The 21,383-nt window shown below is 38.9% G+C and overlaps 2 protein-coding genes across 3 annotated transcripts; both read right to left on the bottom strand.

The window, feature by feature from the left end:
• Window positions 1–370: 370 nt before the first annotated feature.
• Window positions 371–10,924, bottom strand: LOC139209301 (Na(+)/dicarboxylate cotransporter 3-like). The gene is made up of 13 exons (XM_070838951.1): window positions 10,777–10,924; window positions 8,882–9,147; window positions 8,106–8,284; window positions 7,366–7,426; window positions 6,651–6,830; window positions 5,831–5,956; window positions 5,501–5,593; window positions 5,302–5,406; window positions 5,068–5,165; window positions 4,304–4,416; window positions 3,500–3,661; window positions 1,698–1,835; window positions 371–1,612 (listed from the first exon to the last, which is right to left on the bottom strand). Exons 1-13 carry the CDS (start codon window positions 10,882–10,884, stop codon window positions 1,430–1,432), a joined length of 1,812 nt encoding a protein of 603 aa, XP_070695052.1. The 5' UTR covers window positions 10,885–10,924; the 3' UTR covers window positions 371–1,429.
• A 5,615-nt stretch (window positions 10,925–16,539) lies between these two features.
• LOC139210194 (uncharacterized) lies at window positions 16,540–20,960 on the bottom strand. 2 transcript variants are annotated; one of them, XM_070840191.1, is made up of 6 exons: window positions 20,890–20,960; window positions 20,621–20,749; window positions 20,270–20,480; window positions 19,184–19,350; window positions 16,988–17,078; window positions 16,540–16,888 (listed from the first exon to the last, which is right to left on the bottom strand). In XM_070840191.1, the coding sequence occupies exons 1-5, from the start codon at window positions 20,914–20,916 to the stop codon at window positions 17,025–17,027; spliced, it is 588 nt and encodes a 195-aa protein (XP_070696292.1). In that variant the 5' UTR covers window positions 20,917–20,960; the 3' UTR covers window positions 16,540–16,888; window positions 16,988–17,024. The 2 variants fall into 2 exon arrangements, with proteins under 2 accessions (XP_070696292.1, XP_070696291.1); XM_070840190.1 differs by having other exon boundaries at window positions 16,540–16,840.
• Window positions 20,961–21,383: the final 423 nt, after the last annotated feature.

Raw genomic sequence — 21,383 nt, 5'->3', positions numbered from 1 at the left:
CCATTGTATAATTTGTATTTAATTGGTTATGTCCCTCCTGCCATTAAAACAGAACAGAATGTTGGAGCCATAACGGGCGGCTGTAGAGTGGGTCATCCCTCAATCAGAAGGTCGGGGGTTCGATCCCCAGCTCCTATGAGTCAACATGTCGAAGTGTCCTTGGGCAAGAAGACACTAAAGACACTGAACCCCAACCCTGGCTTCAGTGTCTGAAAGTGTGTGTGAAAGAATAGTCTCCAACTTAGATTCCTCCTGTATGAATGATGTGTGAATGGGTGAATGGGGAGGTCATGTAAAAGCACTTACAGACCATAATGTAGGCTTTGGTATGTCTTTATTTGAAATACAATGTGTACAAATGCTGCTCGATTCTTGACAGGTTGGAGCATTGATCTTGTAAAAATGCATATAATTAAGCTCCAGGTAGTGGGATAGAGAAAAAGCTAACAGTTCTTGACCATGTGTTGCCATGTTAGCATGTCAGGAAAATTGGTGTACTTTGTGAATTAGCAGAACTGGAAGAGTTTAATTGAATATGGACGATGCAGTGCTGATATGTCGTGGTGAGCACGTGTACTCTTGCCTGTGAGTACACAGATTGTCATATCCATGAACGTAACAGACAATATACAAAGGACATTGGTTTACTTTATGCACCAAACAGACGTTGAGAACAAGTTTACCCTTCAGTAGTGTATTAATGTATAAGTTTCGTTAAAAGTCACTACATTTTTTGTAAAAGTGTTTGTCATATTTGCTGAAACTGTCACTATATCCTTACAGTGGTACACGAGACAGGTAATCTGTGAAAAACGCTGGTTCTTTTGGTTCCTCCTAGTGCTCCTAAAGGCATTTGCAAGAATCCACCATGCCTGACCAAAAACAACCAATAAGAGCCAGATTTAGTCTCAAATGCAATGTCAGTCACTGCTCATGCACACTCTGCACAGCACCTCTTCCACTCTGCATGCAGTCAAGCTTAATATCTTCAGCTCTGTAGTAGCTAAGGTGCTATCTAATGTTAGCTGAGTAAACAACATCAATAACGCAAGTAACAAAATGAGGACCACATATCTAGCTAGAATATCATATAAACAGTCACTGTATATCATATAGTCATCTAACAGTCACTGTAAAGCGTGTTATATCGTGCTATGTGGAATATAGTTGCTGTTTTGCTCGTACTGCTGTGATCACCATTTGCGTGGTTACTAGCCTGTGCATGCATGACAACCTTCTCTGCGTGGAGGAGCTTTGGAGGCAGAAGTGAAGCATGGTGGAGAGGGACGGATCTGGAAATTGTACTCTTTCAAATTCTCAATCAATATCAAAATATGTACACAACTTTCTTCTCAGTGTTACCAACTTCAACTTTAAAATCTTTATACAGTCTAATGATACTTTCTCTATGCTCATGCAGAGTGAGTGATCAGAGCGTAGCATTGAGCGACTGGACAGGTGAGGGGTTTACATCAGTAACAACAGCAGATGTGTTGATGGGGTGAGCCCATTCTGGATATGCGTTCAAGTTAAAAATGGCAACGCCCCACGTGTTCATGGCGAGAGTGACCGAGAGGATTCCCAGAATGTTCATGACGAAGCCGGTTTTCACCTGAGAAAATGGGCAGAAAACATGAGTATAGATGATGAAAGGTAACAATATGTTTTAGTATCAGGCGCTGACATGAGGATCTTACCATGTCTTTAACCATGAGATGTCCTGATGCAAAGGCGATGGAGTTGGGTGGTGTGGATGCTGGCAGCATGAAGGCATATGAACATGCTATTGTTGCCGGTATCATGAAGTACAGAGGGTTCACTGAGACACGAATGGCCTACAGAGACAGACAAATCAAAGACCAGCACATGTTTAGGATGAGGGGTAAATAATTTCATTTTATTCCACAGTCGCACCTCTGGTGGTGCCATTACTATGGTGCTGCTAGTTGAAAAGTTCATCAAAGTTGACATTATTCATCCTGAGGGGAACATGAATCTGAAGAAATTTCATGGTAATCCATCCAATAGTTTTTGAGACATTTCACAGTCAGAAATACAGTGGCACTAGAGGAAAAGTAATGAATGCCATTAGAGTTCATCCTCTGGGGACCATAAATGTCTGTACAACACTTAGTGGCAATCCATTCAGTATGTTGAGATTTTTCAGTCTGTACATAAAGCCACATTGCCAGCTTTGCTAAAAACACAGTTTTACACACACCTCTGGTGGTGCCATTACTACAAAATTATTTACTATGGACAAACACTGTTTAAACTCACAAAACTTTATATTATTGCCAAGATCTAAAGGTGTTGAGCTCAGCTGTAGGGAAAATGAAGCACATGACGTCCAGAATCTTGTGTTTGATGTAATATGGTGCAGTCTGAAACAAACTGTTTGGCACTTACTTTTGAAAACACTTTTTGACATCAGATGGCTATATAAGCTAAAAGTCTACAACCATGCTAAGTAAAGCATGGCAAAGTAGCTAGATGCTAATGTCAGCATGCTAACATGTTCACAATGATAATGTTAAAATAATGATAATAATTTAGCAATGTTCAATGTTCTTAGTTTAATATTTTAGAAATGTTTTTAGAAACATTTAGACCAATTAAAAGCGACATCTCTTTTCAAAATCATTGCCCCTGCTACTTTGAATCATCCACAGGAGTGACAAGTTGTCATGATGACTATTTATTTGGTAAAAAGTAGTTCCAGTGAAAACTGTTCATGCAAATTCTGTGCATGGCTACATATCACTAGAGATCACTGAGAAAATAGGTTTTTTTTTTCGTAATACGGGTGAACTGATCCATTAAGTAAAGTTGTGAGAGGTTATAGTTCAGTACATTTATAGTATAAATTTGACCTGAGGATACAGTCACAAAAACTCCTATATGTCCTGTAAACGACTCTCTGAGTGGGCTCTCTGCAGTAAAGGCACCATTACAAAGTACAAAAGCTTCAGATAATGATTAGTGACAACAACAGTTAATGTCCAACAGGCTACAAACAGAAGAACAGCTACTGCAAGAGTTTAACAAGCTTACTGAGCCTTTGACTAACACTAAAGGACCATTTGAGCAACAAACCCTGTGCCCTGTGTAGTTCATGAGTTTCCATTTTGTTTGTAACCTGGTTTGTCTACTCGACTGTTGGTTTGCCCATTTCGTCGACAGGAACACACAGCTAAAGAGTCTAACCAGTTCAGCGAGGATGGGTAGAAATATAATTGTGTTGTTGGTGAACTCAATTGACCCAGTTTGTCTGCTTGACTGTCATCATCATCATTGTGTTAACCTGTATACTGATATAAAACCTCAAGCACACTATAAGGCTTTCAAAGTTCATTACAGTTTTAATGACATTACTGCGGGAAATTCCAAGACATTTTGATTAATATGAGTTTCTTGGTTAACTTTGTAAAAATGTGTAGTGTAGGTTTGGCCAGCAACACACTCCCCTATATATCTTTAAGTGGAAGATCAGTCTTACCAGTTCAGCAATGACGGGTAAAAATATGGTAATTGTGGCAGTGTTGCTGGCGAACTCAGTGAAACAGGCCAGGAAACCAGTGATCAACATCACAGCTGCAGCAGGAGGAAGCTCAGCCAAAGGCTGGAGGTGGCCTCCAGTCCAGGAGGCGAGTCCAGACTCCTGCCAAACGCCACAGGGGTGAGGGGTCAAAGATCAAATCACAACATAATAAAGCAAAATGGAGAACAGAACCAAACAGAGCAGAGCAGCACAAAGTGAACAGGAGAGAGGAGAGATCCATTTATTACACAGACTCATCACGTAAAATCTTACAACTTACTACTATTTACTATTCACCAATCGTGTGTTCAGCTGAAACGAAACTTGAGCAAACGAATGAATGGTAAAATAATAGTTTGCCTTTTTGGGATGCGAGAAGACTGATGCACAGTATGTACCAACATGTTTACTGTTATGTCTAGTCGAGTTAAGTTCATGTGTTATTTTGTGTTTTACTGTCCCTCCTGTTTCAGGTCCCTTGACTTTTCTGCCCTTGTGTGTTTCCCGCTCCTGTGATTGTCCTTCCCTGGTGTATATACTGTCTGCGTTTTCCCCTGTGCTATGGCAGATCATCTCATACCCAAGTGTTCCAGCGTCCTTAGTCAGTGTTAGTGAGAGTTTCTTGTGAGTGTTTTGAGTCTACACAGGTTTGTATCTATTAGTGAGTATTTTTTGATGGTGCCTGTTTTTTGGTGCCTTATCCTTGTTTTTTGTGCAACATTAAACCATCTTTCTGTGTGTCCTTCTGCTCGGGACATTTACCTCACAAGCTTTAGCCATAGCAAAGCCTCCTCCGAGCAACAGAATGATATTCCAGGGAACAGAGTCCTGGGCTTTCTTCCATGATAGCAGAGGGACATAAGGAGTATTTGAAGCTGAGGAGACATGTGGAGGGAAACATTCATTAGATTTATATATATTATATGTAATATACAGCTGTGATGTTTCAGTACTTAATATATAAAACTAATCTAAAAAATAAGTCACAGCTTGAGTGTGACTTATTTTTTATGCTTTGTTTTACGTAGTTTATTTACATTTTGATGAGATCAAGTCAATCTTCCACTGGCAGAGAGTTAAGTTGTAGATTCTTCTAATCTAAAATTTGACCTATATCAAATAGCTGTACTGAGACTATGAATCTTTTACAAGTATTTGGCCATAAATATTAAGTTAAATATTCCCTTTTGAACTCTGTCCTGATGCAACCCCACAAACTGGTTTTTGCATTTGTTGCATCATTTTGATGGATAATATGCTCATTTCCTTTTTAAAACAATTTGTCTGACACAAATCAAACTTATCTATTCAAACTGCAACTTACATTATCACAGTCATTAAAACAGATAGATTAGATATAATCAGAACTGAAATCATATATTTGACTGCTACATGTTGGTCTTGTATGGAGTGTGCAAATTACCATTCAACCAATAAACAATCAGTTAAAATATTCACAGAAGTCACAGCAACATGTCTAATAAATCAAATATTAAATATAACATGTTGTTTAAGAGTTCACTGACCTTGAGGGTCAGACCACCAGCTCAGAGAAGGTTTCTGCGAGGGGAAGAAGAACAATATAGACACAATAATCACACTAGTGACTGCGTCTGAGACGTACCTGCAGCACAACAAGAGGAGAAGATCATTAACAGAGATGGATAATTGGCAGGCACCTCAATAAATTAATTCCAATTATCATTTCCAAACAGGAATTATAGCAAGCAAGCTGTTTTCTCCACGTGTGCCTTCCTTACCCCTTTTCAAAAAACACAGACCAGCCAGAGACGAATTTGGGGTCTCTTGTAAACAGGAGAACAGCAAACAGCACAAAAAAGAAGGCTATTGCTCCCTCTGCAAAACTGAGAATGAGCAAGTAAGTAAAAGGTTCTGTGATAGAAATCTACTCATTCTCTCTGTATTGCATGAGATTTAAAGACAAACACAAGTCCTCACTTTATGGGCCCTAGTTTTCTGTAATCTTCCTCTATTACAGCCTTCGCTCTGGCCTCTGCCTGGGCTCTTCGGTCGTGTTTCTTGAAGCACAATCTGCATTAAATAAAACCACACAAACATTATTCCATACTTGCGAAGACAAACAAAAAATGGTGATTCTGCATGGTGATGTTACAATTGACAGCATTTTTTCTCATATGAAAATAAAACCATCATGACATTGGCCCTTACTGTCGTTGCAGGGTGGTGCATCGAAAAATGGTGACAATATCAGTAGAAATAGCATTTTAACATGATTGTATAAAACATCTTATTGTGATACCACCATACCTTGTATTCAAGCCCCCGTGGATAAACGAAACCCAAATCCATCCCAAAAACAGGAACAGAAGCATGAGTGGGAAAGCAAACGCAAACCAAGATCCAAAATTGATCGTGTCGTTGTCTGGAAAGTGGCTGTAAAACAAAGAAGCTGTTGAACTGTGAGAAATGAATTGTTCTTATTCATAGCATGTCTCACTATGGGATATTTCTCCCTGCATATTCCTAGGAACCATTTCTCTTATTATTCCAATCCTGATTGGCTATTGATCGCTAACATCTGCGTCAGGCAGGTACACTTACTTTTATATAGCTTATGCTACAAAACATCATAGATTCAAAATAGACAGTCAAGCACATTTAATGGCATGTCGTTAGTAGCACTGATGACATACCATTAGCATATTAAGTACATTGTTAGTAAATCAAAGAGAGCACACTTTCAATGAATTAATTATGAATGGGCAAGGAAGCATACTAAATATACTTCAAAGTGAATACTTTTTGTAGGTGTGCTTGCTTGCTATTGCTACATGTCACGTGGCATTTGAAGGTAAAACAGCAGGCCAACATCCTTTGGGGTGTGTAGGTTCCTCGCTGTTCCCAAGCCCTTGCTGGTGGTTGCTTGATTTAAACCTGTCTGGCAAATATGGGATTCTCTACATTCCATGGTGAGACATCAAAACAAACGCTATGAATACGTTGCAATAACCAGCCAAACAGGATTTTGGCTCAGAATCAGAATCAGATAAATGCTTCTGCAGAAAATGTGGGGAGGCAGTAACCAAACGTCCTCACTGTGTAAATGCAGCACAAAATAATATGATACCTTTTTAGCTGTCCAATCAGAATTAAGTTGGTTGGGGTGCCTGTCAGCGTGGCTGTCCCTCCGATATTGGCTGCATAAGGAATGCAGATCAAGAATCCTTTCCACACTTTCAATTGATACTGTGACTCCAGTCGGATCTCCTCAGCTGTCCTCATGTTGCTCTGCTCCATCCCATCCGTGCTTAAGAGACATTGAATGAACAGTAGATAAGGCAATGAACTCCACTATAATTTGGAGAAGATTTTGGTCAGAAAAACACTTATACATTTTGGGACATATTTTTTGCTTTACTACACTCATATCTGTACAGTTAATATGAAGTTATTGTTCTGTTATCTTTGTACATAGTCACTGTCCTGTTTCCAGTCTTTATGCTAAGCTAACAGTCTCCTGGCTACAGCTTCATATTTACCATACAGACATGAAAGTGGTATGGATCTCCTCAGCTAACTATTGGTAGGACAGCGCATACAAATAATAAATATAATATAGTATATGATAGATAAATTATATATAGTGTATTTCGTCACCCAAAGTCAGCTGGAATTGGCTCCAGCCCCCCCACGACCCTGACGGATAAGCAGTATAGATAATGGATGGATGGATCGATGGATAGTGTATTTCTAAAGTTGTTGAACTTCCTTTTAACAACACCATCAAAGCATAATTAGTCAGATGTTGAGGACTGGGTCAAATGAGGTCAGTATTTTCCTACCCGTCTATTGACAGTATTTCTTTTTCCGAGGCCAGTGAATTTAGCCTTATGGTAGCCTGACCTGAAAAAGAGTAAAGCGAAGAGTTTGTCATATATTTAATGTGACTTTAAATCCAAACAGCATCATTAATCTTACTTCTTGGATACTGACTAACTTTGTATCTGGGTGCAGGGTCTGAAATTAGAAAACAATGTAGAAATGTTTCCACCTGTGCTCCATTTCTTGTATTAATGTGTGAAATGTTGCAGTCTCCTCATCTCTCAATACATGACTGAGGTTTTAGAAAACCCACCTGTCAGACAAAATATGGGAGGTAGCTAGTGATACAGTAAGTATGGGTGCATCTGAGCGTCCTTTTATTGATGGTTATTGGTTAGAATACAGAAATGAAAGACAAATAAGACTCTACAATCAATAATGTTGCTTTTAAACAGCAACATTACTTTCAAATGTGCAGCCCTATCCAATCATATGCTAACCTTACTAAATGTGCCTGTCTATTGTTTCCTTGTCTGCCAAAGTGGCCAAAGGCCCAATGATTTTACCTGCCATTGCCAGCAATTTACCTGCATTTGGTGGATGGCAAGTGCTAATTTCAGACCCTGACTCAGTGTTTGGAGAAACTGTACAAAGGTCCTATCTTAGAGGGTTAAAACAGTATAACAATCATCTTCTCTGTCTGTGGACACATTTACTGACAACAAATTCAACCTGGTCAGGAGCACAACATACAACGCACTATTTATTTTGTCACTCTCTGGGTCCTCTGTGGTCTTGCAATTCCGTTTCAGGGTCTCCATGTCTCCAAACATACTCTCCAGGATGGCATTAGCAATAGGGAGCATCATGGCTGTTGTGGCGGTGTTGCTGAGCCACATGGACAGGAAGGACGTGGTCAACATCATTCCCAGTATGAGCCTGGAAAATAATTCAATACACAATGTCAAATGTGTAACATCAATCGTTTTCATGGCTGACTGGGAAAATGTTCTTTTTGGAATAAAGAGCTCATGTTTTTCTTATTGTCCATAAATCCCATGAAAATGTTGTTTTCAGCCCCATGCACATAAAGACTGAAGAAAATGGGCCAGAAATATATATTTCTCTTTTTTAACAAGCCTCAGAAACTTCCCCAAACAGCTGGGAACTGCAGTTTTTAGCACATGTTACTCAAACAGGAGTAAACTATGCATTTGTTGGGGACTATTTTCTGCTGTGGATTAATACACATCTGGTACTGTAGTGTTTATCATCAGCAGCAGGGCGCTGTATGTGAGACTGACTCAAAATAAACAGAGGTGCCCATGTTCATCATAATAAAAGAACATGTCACCCAGTACAACAATGTGGCTCTCTGATGTGTTTTTGGGACTAAATTGAGCTCTATGACGCAGAGGAAAAAGAAATACCTGTTAGTAGGATCCATTTTTTAAATTTAATTCTTTTCATGAAATTTGTTAAAAATAAGAGAAATACAGAATATCACCAAATTGATCATTGAAATGTCTTTCTCACCAGGCTGGTTTTACTCCGACAATACCAAGGACCTTCAGGGCTATTCTGCGATGCAGGCCCCACTCCTCAATGGACGAGGCCATCACAAGACCGCTGAAGAAGAGAAAATTGGTTTCGAGGAAGTACTGAGGGCAGATTGTCTTGGATGGAAGAATTCCCAGTGTTGGGAAGAGGCAGAGAGGAAGCATCGCAGTGACGGCCAAAGGAAGGGCCTCTGTGCACCAAAACGTCGCCATCAGCACCACCACATAAAGACATTTTCCTTCCTAAAAGACAAGCAACACGTGGCTGTTAACTTTCAGCCAGCTCCAAAAACAAGAACAACATGTCACCGGAAAAATTTAGGTAAATTAGCCGTATAATTGTGTTTCACAGGGGGTTGATTATACAGTTTTGGGAACCACAGTGATAGTGAAAGCATGTGGTTATGTTCGTGATTATCTGTGCGCCCATCTGTGTGCATATGAGGCATGTTTGTGTATACAATAAATAAGTAAAATAATAAGTAACAATACTTTGTGACATAAATAATGTAGAACACAAATATCAATATGACATGTTAGATTTCTCACTATAATAAGTGTAATGGAAATGTTCTCCTGTTTTTCCAACATTCTTTCTTGTTGCCATTACGGCACAGGTGGGGTGAGTGTCTTCCTACGCTGAGAGACACTAATAACGATTTGGCTATTGGTTTATTGAATAGGTTGAACATGATGAACACACCAAGTTTCTAAATGTGTTGTTGCAGTGTTTTCTTTGTTCCTGTCAGACAGCCAGGTGAGACCCGTGTGCCCTGTCCACCTGTGCTCTTGCATCTACATACACAGCCCTGTGTATCTAAATACCGCCACCATGTGTCCAAAATGACAATGCAGCAAATATCAAAAGGAAAACAGTGTAACATGCCAACCATAAACATAAATGGCTCCTACAATAAGTATTTTGTTTGACTGTGTGGCTAGCATATGTGGCCCATGTGGGGAGCCGTCACATTGAATTGATGTCGCCATCGATGGCGACATACTCAGCTTTGCAGAGTACATGCCGCGTCAGCAAATGGCTTTTTTAAAACAGATTTCTAAATAAGTTACTTGTTCATTATATGAAGAGAGAGTTTTCAGTTGACTTTCTTTCTTTACTTTGGGTTGCAGCAGTTTATCCTTTCCTTGCTTCACTAACATACACACACGTTGCTTTTCAACTTCTTCTTCAGCTGGACAGCGAACAGTGAGTAACCTGCTGAATGGCTCAATTTCTGTAACTCAAACCTTGATGAGTTCGTGTCTTAGCAGTGGAAACATGACTTTAATGGACTAACAAATATAATCACAAATGTTTACATTTTATATTATATGTCATAATTATTATATTTAATAATATATAAAACAATACATCTTTTAGATTTAGGTTGTTTTCATTGACACTGGGGCTACAGTCATTGACATTAGTGACTATTTACCATTTATTTCTTCATATATTATTATATATATATATATATTTTCAATAACAGTTTATCCTATCAAATGTCAGTGAATATATGGCCATCACAACTTATCTCGGGCATATTTTTCACTATTTGTGCTTGAATGATGACTAAAATAGAAAACCAAAATTGTTATTTTTCAGTTTCAGGTGAGACATTTCTTAAATTCGTCTAATGGTTCACAGTAATCAAACATTTTAAGTTTAGTTTAGTAAATCTCTCCTCTACGCTGACAGTGTCATGTGACACTTAGTTTGATTTGTAATATGTGAACCTCTTTCCTCTTTTCGCGCACTCATTATTGTTTATAGCCTCCATGAGGCCATGTAAAGTGATTTCGCCCGTTCATCACAGGTGCAAAATGCAGGAAAGCGGCTCATGTGACATTACAGGACGTAAGATCACTCACCTTTTCCGGCAGAACAAAGAGTAAAGGCAGGCTCAAGAGTGGAGTGAGCAGGAGGATCAGCTGCTGGCGGACGTACCACAGCTTCTTGAACACAGCTGATATTTTCATCTTTGAAGTTTTGCTCTGGTTAGAGAAAAAGGAGAAAAGACGCTCCAGACTGGCTGAGAGGACGCACCAACAGAAGTTTATCCACAAGTTTTACATGTAGACATTATAAAGTATATACAGGGTGGTGACAAATAGCTCGTCAATTGTCTGTCTGGTTTCCCGACAGCAGGACACTCCTACATTAGGACATTTCAAACCAACCAGTCCACCCAATTATTGATAGATTTGGTTTCATATTACAATTATTACAAGCAAACTAGAGAACCATACATGATGTACCAGTGGATCTGCATCTCCATACATTTGCATTTAATTAGTCTATTATTGAAAGCCATTAGTGTCATAATTTGCATCTGCTTACACACACACACTACAACAGCTGGCCACTATTTAATGTCTGTCTGTCTGTCTGTCTGTTTGTCAAAACGCTGGGTTTTTATGCAGCAGTGTTTACAATGTTTGTGTAAAAAAACAAAAGCAGCAGGATTTATAACGTCCCAAAAAAGATTGCTGGTAACTGTCCTGCGTTAAAGCAAAAGTGAAACTTAATTTACGTAACTAATGTGCTTATTTTAACCCAGAGCATAATCTTTTCCTAAACCTAAACACGCAGTTTTGATGCCCCAACCCATCGGTGTAAAACACTGGATGTGACCGTCCATGATGGAGCCACATCTCATCAGTGGGTCCAGCTTTAAACTATGGTGAAAGAGACTGATGATGTATTTTTCTACTGGTTATGAGCCTAAAACAGAATTTTGAATTTTGATTATTATAGCTCCAAGAGAACAAATCATGCGTTCAGTCATCTTTGGTATGTATTCTGACTAATACACTACATTAAGCAATATAGTTTATGTAGAAATCCTAAGTATATTAAGTGTTGTGGCTTCCATTGGCAGGCAGTTACAAACACAAGAGAGGAACACACCTACTTTAATATATTTTCAGATTTATTACTGTAAATTAATAATCATAAATCATAGATAATCATACTTTGTACATAAGGCAAGATATATTTCTCTCTTTCTGTCTCTCTCTCTCTCTCTCTCACACACACACACACACACACACACACACACACACACACACACACATGCATGTTTTAATTTGACAGAGAGAGAGAGAGACAGGCAGGCAGACAGACAGGTCCATAGTCCTTGCAGTAACAGCAAGAGGCAAATCACAGCTTCACATCTGACAGACTCACCAAGCCCAGCAGAGAGTTTCCTGGAGCAGACTGACGGCTGTGCAGACCTGAGATCAGTCTGAGCTCTATGTTAGCAAAAGGCCAATGTTAAAATACTGTTTGCTAGTTCGTTCCTGTTTGGCGAACAGCTGTGGAGAACTAGCAATCAGCAAAAACTTTAACTTAGAATTCAGCTGGTTAAGTTATTATACCTAGCCATATGTCAAAAATGAACCCCTTATCTACTCCATACTGACATGTGGACAGTGATGCCAGCCTCTGTGGTCTCTTTTAGCCTTTTAGCAAAGCAATAGGTGGCACACAACCAACAACTAAGTCGCTTACTTAATGTCACATCCAGTGTTTTATATCTATGCCCTTAACCAAGTAGTTCTGGTTCCTAAACCCTAATGAAACTGTGACTGTTTCAGAACATTAACTGTATGTTTATTACTGGCACCATGGTGAAGAAGGTCCAGTACACAGGCGCTTTTCATTAATGCATTACTTGGGTTAATTACAGGAACCTTTAACTGTGTATGCAGTGCAATCAATTAATCGATCGATCAATAAATAAATAAATAAATAGGGACTCATTAACCTGTGGAAGGACAGCATTAAAAACGGTGTTCTAGATATAGTCAAATTCCTCATAACATAGTCTACGTCATTAAAAGCCTGCTGTAAATAGTGGCGTTTTTGACAGGTTTTACATCTTTCTTTACATGCACTGCATAGATGGTGGCACAAAAAACGTGTTTTAAAATATATTACAACAATAAATAGCAGGGTGCTGCTGTAAAGCCGGTGTAAATAAAGACAAATTATGGTTCTGGTGGCTTTCCGTATGTTGACAGTCACTGGTCTGGCGTTGGGTTGTTTACCCTCTCTCTCTCTCTCATCGTCACAGAAAATAACAGGACTTGTGGGAGTGTTTTCTAACTGGCTCGCCATAAAGTCTCCTCCTCTCTCCAGCCTTCTCTCATTGTGCTTAGTTGCAGTGCACAGTAAAACACACTGACGGAACTCTCAGGCAAGGCTGAAGTTTAAAACAACTTCCTCAGAAGAGAGAGAGAGAGAGAAAGTAGTCAAATATGCTACAACACACAAGACTGCTCCTCCCTAAACATCACAAGATCAGGATGTGACGTGAGTCATTTTTCTGGGATCAGGACAGAATGTTTCTTTGACTCTATCACGGATGGGAGTGGGTTGGGACAGGAGTGAAAACCCACCCACACTTGTTCCCACTTCACATCAGCCCTTCAGTTCCTTGGCCAACGTCACTCACTTTCAGCTGTTTCCAGTTTCCTCAGATGCTCTGCAATAGCCCACTTTATAGGCCCTCTCCCACCCATTCCTTATCACATTTTTATGTTATGCATGAAGCCTTTTCTTTCTAGTCTCTTATCTGTATTCTGTTCATCAGAGAGCCTGTTTTGACCTTCTGCCTGATTATGTCCTTTGAATTTCCTTTTGGATATGAACTTGTTTGGGACAACTTTCCCAGTTTTAACCCCTGTCTTCCTCACTTAGTCCTACATAAGCCTTTGTCCTTCCCTTATTTGTGTAATTCAACTATTGAACTGTTCACAATCTGCCTCAGTCGTCATCAACAAAGAATGATTATATATGAAAACTCCACCATCAACTCCACACAAAAGAGCAATTTTTCTGCCACATTCCTGGAGGGAAACCGTCTCTACAGACTGTGAAAACTGTAGTGCATAGTGGACATTTTTTAGGTCTACTATTTGAATGGAGTGCTAGATTGTTAGTAGAGTAGATTCAGAGAACAATTGCAAAAGAGGCTGCTGAAGTATAAATTTTCATACTCCCCCCATGTATGTAGGCAGCGGTTGGCCAATAACCTGAACAACTTCTTACTTTGTTCTTGCAAATTTGGAAACCATTGGGGCACCTGATGAAGACACTTAAAGGTCAAGGAAAGCACTCTCTGACTGTGTTTTTTCGGACACATGACATGGAACCGGGAGTGTTGCAACCATGCGGTCATGTGACCATGTACTGGAAACCACTCAGCCACCAAGGCGCTTCAAACTTTACACACTTTCAAAACACATCTTCACCTGCAAACATCCTCATTTACTCACGAAAGTGATGCATCGACTTGTTGTTCCATCAGTTTTGTTTTTACCACAGTACAAAGCTGACCAATTTAAAGGCAGGATATGCAACCTATTTTAGAAACATCTTATGTTATCATTGTTGAAATTCTCATAATGGACCTACAGTATAAATAAATGTAAAAGTTTGACCAAAACAAGGAAAAAAATCTCCCTACTTGCACACACTCTACCTATGCACTAATTGTACATGGCAGAAGTCTTCCACATGGCCAGCCAGACTTATTGCTAAAGCTAGCAAGTCGCACAAGTTTGATGCAGTTCAGCTACAGACTGACATGAGTTACCAGCACAAAGTCACACCCAGTGAGCCGAAGAACACCAGAGAGCTAACAGCACAAAGCACAGCCTATGAGGTGAGTGAGCAATAACTATGAGCTAAAGGTAACGTTACACTCCTGTCAGCTGTTTTACTTGTGTTTATATGATTGTGGCATTCAACAGAGTTCATTTGTCAGACTGAAAAGCTGAGAGAGGCTGTTGGTTGTGTGCAGAACAAATGTGGCCCGGCCGTGGAGCCATGGTGCTGCTGGCTGGTCCTCTCATCACCATCATGGACTGATCCCCCAGCAGTAGTCAGGCAGCTGTTCAGGTGTTTTGGGGGAGTGGTTTTGGAGGGAGACCTGAAGGGACGGGGTTGGATTTCTTTGTCATTTGGATACCTTTCAAAGTTTCAAAGTACTGCAGACCATGTGAGAGGTACCAGATCCATCATCTGTGCAGCTTTAATAGTGCCTGCAGGAATATTTAGACATTCATGTTGTCATCTCAAAGATAAGAGGGAAAGGTTGAACAGTTAATAATTTCTCAGTCATTTTAAAACCTTTATTAGTCCTTGAGCTTTTACAAGTACTGCTGTTTTCAACTGGTCCTGGCCTTTACAGATTGTCATTAAGGTGTTAATGAATAGAAATATCTTCAAAGGCTAAAACTTTAGCTCAAAACGGTGTCTGTGGAAAGACTCTCTCAATTTGTCATTGTTTCTAAATGTAGTTCTTGGATCAATTCAGCACATGTGATGAAGGTGATGTTCTTGCATGAGACAATTCTTGGGTGACATCCATGTGGTTGCATTGGTATGCACTTCCTGTAAGTCAGTCTGGGTAAAAGTGTCAGCTCAATAAATGTAATGGTGTATTAACTGTAAATAAAAATACTGATTGATATCTATTGCATCTGATTTGTGACTCTTTTTCTCTTCTTCTCTGTCAATAAATCTCCATGGTTTGCACTTAGCCTGCTGTATTGCTCTGAATAAATCGTGCTAACTTGAATCTTTCCAGCCTTGCTATACATCACTCCTGTTTCTTTATCATTCCCCATGTGAGTCAGATTCATGGGCCTTTGTCATCGCAGACAGTTTGACTTTACGTGGCACCAGAACAACTGGGGGAACTAACAACATTAAATATGGCTTTGATCCAGCAATTAATGCTATTAGTTATTCAGCATTTCTCAGCACTTGCAAGAAAAGAGCGCCACTGAAATTCCAGACTTTTAACTGTTTGTTTTTTTCACAATCAATTAATTAAGTGATTCACTTTTAAAAAGCTATTATAAATTGTCTAACAAACAAACACACATGGCCTCGCCCCACACATGCTGGCCAATCAGAGCTTTAAATGTTAAATTAGCAGAGAAATAAGTAAAACAAGACTTAAGACATAAGCAAAAGGAGCCAAAATAATTTGATATGATTAATGAACATATAAAGATGGAGTAAGAACTGGGTTTTTTTTTTCATTAAATTTAACATTACTTCAGTTTGAGTACATTCAATGAATCAATTTATAGCAGCTTTACAATAAATGTAAAAAAAAAGAATTTTTTAGTTATTCTACTGGCCTGCTTCATGGTCCACCAATAAAACACCAAATCCCACAAAACAGTTCAGCTCTCTAGATTCTTATCTAGAAATTGTGGTGGACATATTGCCTGAGGTTGTGCCAGTAGGTGGTGATGTGTGCAAATTTACCTTTACACTCTGTACTTGCTGAGCTGCTCTCAGAGAGACGTCTCGCCTCACGAACGATCTCAAATCAGTATTTTCAAAAGGCACTGATCCATTTAATGCATTTTCTGTATTACTTTGACTCTGTAATTCTGCAGGAGGAGGACTCAGTGGTGGATGTTCACTCCTTCAGGTGTCTGCAGATTAAAAAGCTGCTGGATTTCACAGACTGGAGAGCATGAAAACAACATCTTGATGTGCTTTCACTTCACTACTTAAAAAGGAACTACACTCACCTCATGAGCCACACACATATATATAGATATATCTGCTAAAGGTTTGCTGAAATTAAGTTTATTGGTGTCTGCGGTGATGCTGTTTTCAAAGTGAGATCATATTCTTTGACCACTTGATTTATTACAGAAACTAAACATGTTTGTATGTACAAACAGCAAAATTAAAAACAGGAATAATTTGCTGAACTTTGTAATTCAGAACTTATTATTATTAATTTAGAATGCAACCACATAGATTTGACAGTAAAATTACTACAATTCTGCAATTATGCAGTACAACAGAAGCTATTTAAACCTGTAGCAGTTTGTGTCTGTATGGTGGGTGATGCTCCTCTAAACAAGCCGTACGTCCTCCTTCTGGTTGAGTTGACTTCTTTCACACCAAAAAAAAAGGCAACAAGTGGTAAATACACAAACATCTCTGAAAACAAGTCAAGGGTCAGTGTCGAGTACAATAAATAAAAAATACAAAAATAAAATGTGTAGTTGCTGATTTATAGGATTTGTCTGTTTTATTTACATGATGTCACTGAAGTCTCCAGACAGGTCAGTCAGCGTCACCACGTATGCTGCCGCCGCCTTGAAGTCCTGCTACGAACAGCTCGAATAACCTGAATGGCCAAAGAAAATAGACAAAACAGCACAGAACAAATGATTTTTGAATTATTCAACTAAAAAGGAACCCCACCACTGTAAGTCTGCAAGTGGAGGAAGTGGTACCACAGAGAGGAATAAGCACGCCTACAGTCTGCAAACATGTCAAACAACAGCCGTCCCTTTTTTTTGTCAAATGCCCACACTGAAACGAACAGCCTTACATACAGGATATTACATTGCAACAGAGGACACAGAGTGTTCACAGTAAACACAGTAAAAAAAACAAACCACAAAAACTAAACATACCTACCATCAAAGTTTGTTATTTGTAGTTAGTGGTGGTGGTGTACTGGACTGCATCATATTGAAATGTTGTTGTTGATATGATGGTTAAGATAAGATAAGATAAGATAAGATAAATATGTACAGCTAAGAAAGAGGAAGTATAAAAATAGAAACGATATAATATATATAGGGGGAATATAAGAAAAGAAGGGGGAGATATTAGAAAGTATTGCACATTGTGAAGTGTACATTATAGTGCACTACAGTTGTATATAGTGGTCCAGATGACAGAAAGCACAACTTGTTTCAAATTCATTCATTCTAAAATCTCTTGCCAACATACTGAATGTAATTTTAATAATTTATCAACACATTTTGATTTTTAAAATGGTCAAGACACCAAATTTTAAAATGGGCCAGACACCAAATGACAATAATGATGACAGTTCATGAATTGAAGTGAACAGCTTTTGCTCTGCTCTGTCTGCCAAAAGTGAGTTGTTTTCACAGTTATGAGTAAGAGAAACCTTAATGAACCAAGCATATACATCATGATTATTTCTTCACCTTCACAAATCGAATTCTGCTGTTAAAGATTTCTACCTTCGGGCTGTCACATGTTGACTTGAACAGTGCTTGTTTGTGTTGCGCTCACTCCATTCTCTTAACACAGATTTCCACCAATGTTTCTGCTGCCTTTGACATGGTTAACCAGTCTAGTAACTTTCTCAATTATATGGTTGGCAAATAAATGCAGTGCGGCTTTGGCTTTACTTCTCACAGGAATGGCTTAGGAATTCTCTCCACCTGTCTCTTGTGGTGAACTCAAGGTTTCTGTTTAAGAAGCTGTCTAATTATAATTATAATTATATATTTCCACAGAGGTCAATTTTTTAGAAAACAATGTTAATGCAGCTGTACTTCCCCTTCAAACCAGGTTGCAGGTTTTCTGTGTCAAATGCTGGCTGATGTAAAACATACATTGTTTTGCTAACAGAGGGTAAGACACAGAAGAACCCCTCAAATCAATGGTTTGACCCCCATCTTTGGGTTTGCAAATGTCCATGCACCTATGACAAATCTCACTTTTGATTCTGTCTTTCGATTTTAGAAACGGATGACTACTCTGTCAGTCTTCCCAAGAGGAACTACAAAACATTGGACTGAAACACAAAGGAGTGCTATTCATCAAGAGCCAATTTTGTTCCCTAACCTTAACCACAAGTTTGTTATTATGGCAACAAAGATCACTTAACCTGAAGAACGTGTTAGTCATTTTCACCCAAGCTACAAACAATGTTTCCCTTAATGTAATCAAGCCTAGCCAAATAACATTGTCACGTTATAAAAATGATTAACTTTTGAGAGGCACTTACTGATGATGTTGTCCTGCTGATGGGGGAACAAGAGCCTTTATGGGTCATTCTAAGGGAATGTTTTATGATTTAATTTGGAGGACTTATTGCTGTTTTGCAGACATCGTTTATCTGCTTGGGACTTTATTATTGTATTTCTCTTTTCTGAGGAGTCATGTCAGAATCCAACAGCAAGGCCGTCCCCTACACTTGCTCACTGTTATTGGTTACTGGTGAAACACAGACTTGTTTTTAAAGCACCACATGGTTTGGCACCAGCGCCTTGCTTATTTCACTTTCAGACCCCTTAAGTCTTCTTCCTGTCCATTCTACATTCCCTTTTATTTTGATTTTAATCATCTATCTATGAAGCACATCGGTCACGTGCTCAATAGATGAATTGACTTGACCATGTTTGCCTCATGTCCTCTAATAAAACAAATCCATACAATGTGTGAACATAAAAGGAGTTTGTTTACCCTAATTATGATTAGAGATAGAATGACTTTGGTGAAGCCCACTGCCATATAGCCTATAACGCTCCACATGACTGGAAGTTCCTCAACTTGTGCAGGGCAGAGCAAGTCAGAGGGATTTATGTTTAACACAGTTGTCATTGTTGTCAGGTCAGGCTGGGTCACACACTCTGTGTTTGGACAAAACAGAAGACAAGAAAAGAGGAAATCAGTGTATGAATTAGTTATTTTAGTACAAAATGGAAGACATCTATCACAGCATTAACTGCTATTTGATACTTGCATCTCATTGATGACTAAAGATTATTTCTGTACAGAATTTATTCACTGAAATTAGTTTTTTTTGTATTGTAATAGAAATTATTTGTCAGTGGTTTGAATAAATGGTGGAAAACGTGTATATGGAACATTTCTGGAAAATGACGTGTTTCTGAAGCGTGTGGTAGTAAAGCGTATTTCCTGCTTGATGTGGCTCTGCATCTGCATTTGTGGCTCTTCGCAGCAGCAGAAAAGAGGTTAAAGTAGACAATTTGGGACATGAACCTTTCACATCAGATGAAGTGAAAACATATTGTTGTGTAGTCTGAAACAAATTGGATAAATACAGATTATATCTCAATTTTGGGGCAACTTTAAAAGCTGTTCGCAAAAAACTCCTACACACTCTTTTTGAGCATTAGTCAGATATTTAACCCACTTTTCCTATCGTGTTGGAATATTCTGGCAAACCTGACCATTCATTGTATATAGCATGTGGGTTAAACTGTAGGTGGTGTATGTTTTTTAAATAATCGCAGTTCCAGAGACACCTCACAGGGAAACTTTATGATCTTTGTGAAACTGGATGATATACTATTAATTACAACATATACAGTGTATCCTGCAAATCTGTAACTGTAAAATGTGAAAGAACAAAAATCAGTTCCCCTTTCAGCTGCCATCTTGTGTTCTGTATTTTGAGATGGGATACAAAACAACTTGTTGCTATAACATCCAGATATGTCTGCTGCTCAGTTCAGATGCTGTTATTCAGTCAGTTAAGCATCATATATTCAGCCAAGTCTGGTGGAAATGAAATTGAAAGCTTACCACGAACCACCAGGTCGACTCTGAGATTCTGATTCTGACCCCTCACATTTGCACTGATGGCACACTCATAGGTGCCTGAATCTTCAGCTGTCACGCTGGAGAGCAACAGGCTGTATTTTTCTCCAAACTTGGCCGCAGTGGTGTTGTAGTACTGCGTGGTCGTCTCGCCTTTACCTCTCCTGATGATGCCTTTTTTGGCCTGGTTCTTGAGCTGTTCAAAGTAACAAAAAGTCATCTTTACATACCCATATAAAATTAAATTAAAGTCACAACACACAAATGAAACAAACTATTTATCACAGCTTAGATTTTGTAGCATTAATGTCTAAAAGCCTGAAATAGGTCACTGACCTTGTACCATGTCACTGAGAGGAAATTCATGTTGTCAAAATCAGCACCTGGACACTGCAGTGGAACATCTTCATTGCAGTTTGCAAGAATTTCTGGCTGACTCTGAGTCGCATAATGCACCATCAGGAGCTGAGGTAAATCAAACACAGTGTTCAAAGAGCACAAATACTTTCTCTAAGAGTAGACAGCATCAATACAGTGAACTACAATTGTTAGTTTTGTGCTTGAAATGATTAATGAAATAATTAATACGTTCAGACTTAGCTCACCTTAATGAACAATACCCTCTGAAACATCTTTTACTCCTGTGTCACTTGAGTTAACTGTAGTAAGTTCTGTTTTCTCACCTCACAGTCACAGTTTCCTGACAAACTCGAGCTAAGGTGAAGACATCCCTTGTTTGAGAAATTGAGAAATTGCGCTGCCGTGTGGAGCTTAAGAGCAGTGCATCATTACTGTGTTAATCACTGTTAACTGTATTCATATAGTCTTTAATAGGAAAATAAAACATTTGAGTTTCAGGTCATTTCCGTCACAGAACAGTTTCATTTCAGCAGAGATTTTTATTGTCTCCAAGGAAATTCAGCAAGGGGGCTGCAAGAGAAACTTAAAGGGGCACTCCACCAATTTTACACAGGAAGTTCAGTGTACTTATCACACAGAATAATTCTCACCCTGTGAACACTAGATTTATCTTAGCTTTGGCTTGAGACTCATAACAGAAAAGCAGCATTACAAAGAGTGGCCTTTCAGATTTTCTTCA

The sequence above is a fragment of the Pempheris klunzingeri genome, chromosome 11 (assembly GCF_042242105.1).
Source record: "Pempheris klunzingeri isolate RE-2024b chromosome 11, fPemKlu1.hap1, whole genome shotgun sequence".
NCBI classification, from domain to species: Eukaryota; Metazoa; Chordata; class Actinopteri; order Acropomatiformes; family Pempheridae; genus Pempheris; species Pempheris klunzingeri.
This window is presented reverse-complemented; position numbering and strand designations above follow the sequence as displayed.

Excerpts from the sequence above, each read along its gene's own strand:
- LOC139210194 (XM_070840191.1), bottom strand. The coding sequence starts at position 20,916 with ATGTTTCAGAGGGTATTGTTCATTAAG. Across the intron at positions 20,481-20,620 it reads TCTCAGTGACATGGTACAAG|CTCAAGAACCAGGCCAAAAA; the intron begins GTCAGTGACCTA and ends TACTTTGAACAG. Across the intron at positions 17,079-19,183 it reads TATCTCTAATCATAATTAGG|GTTATTCGAGCTGTTCGTAG; the intron begins GTAAACAAACTC and ends TTGGCCATTCAG.
- LOC139209301 (XM_070838951.1), bottom strand. The coding sequence starts at position 10,884 with ATGAAAATATCAGCTGTGTTCAAGAAGCTGTGGTACGTCCGCCAGCAG. Across the intron at positions 5,166-5,301 it reads TCTGTGTTTTTTGAAAAGGG|GTACGTCTCAGACGCAGTCA; the intron begins GTAAGGAAGGCA and ends GTTGTGCTGCAG. Across the intron at positions 4,417-5,067 it reads CTGGTGGTCTGACCCTCAAG|CTTCAAATACTCCTTATGTC; the intron begins GTCAGTGAACTC and ends ATGTCTCCTCAG.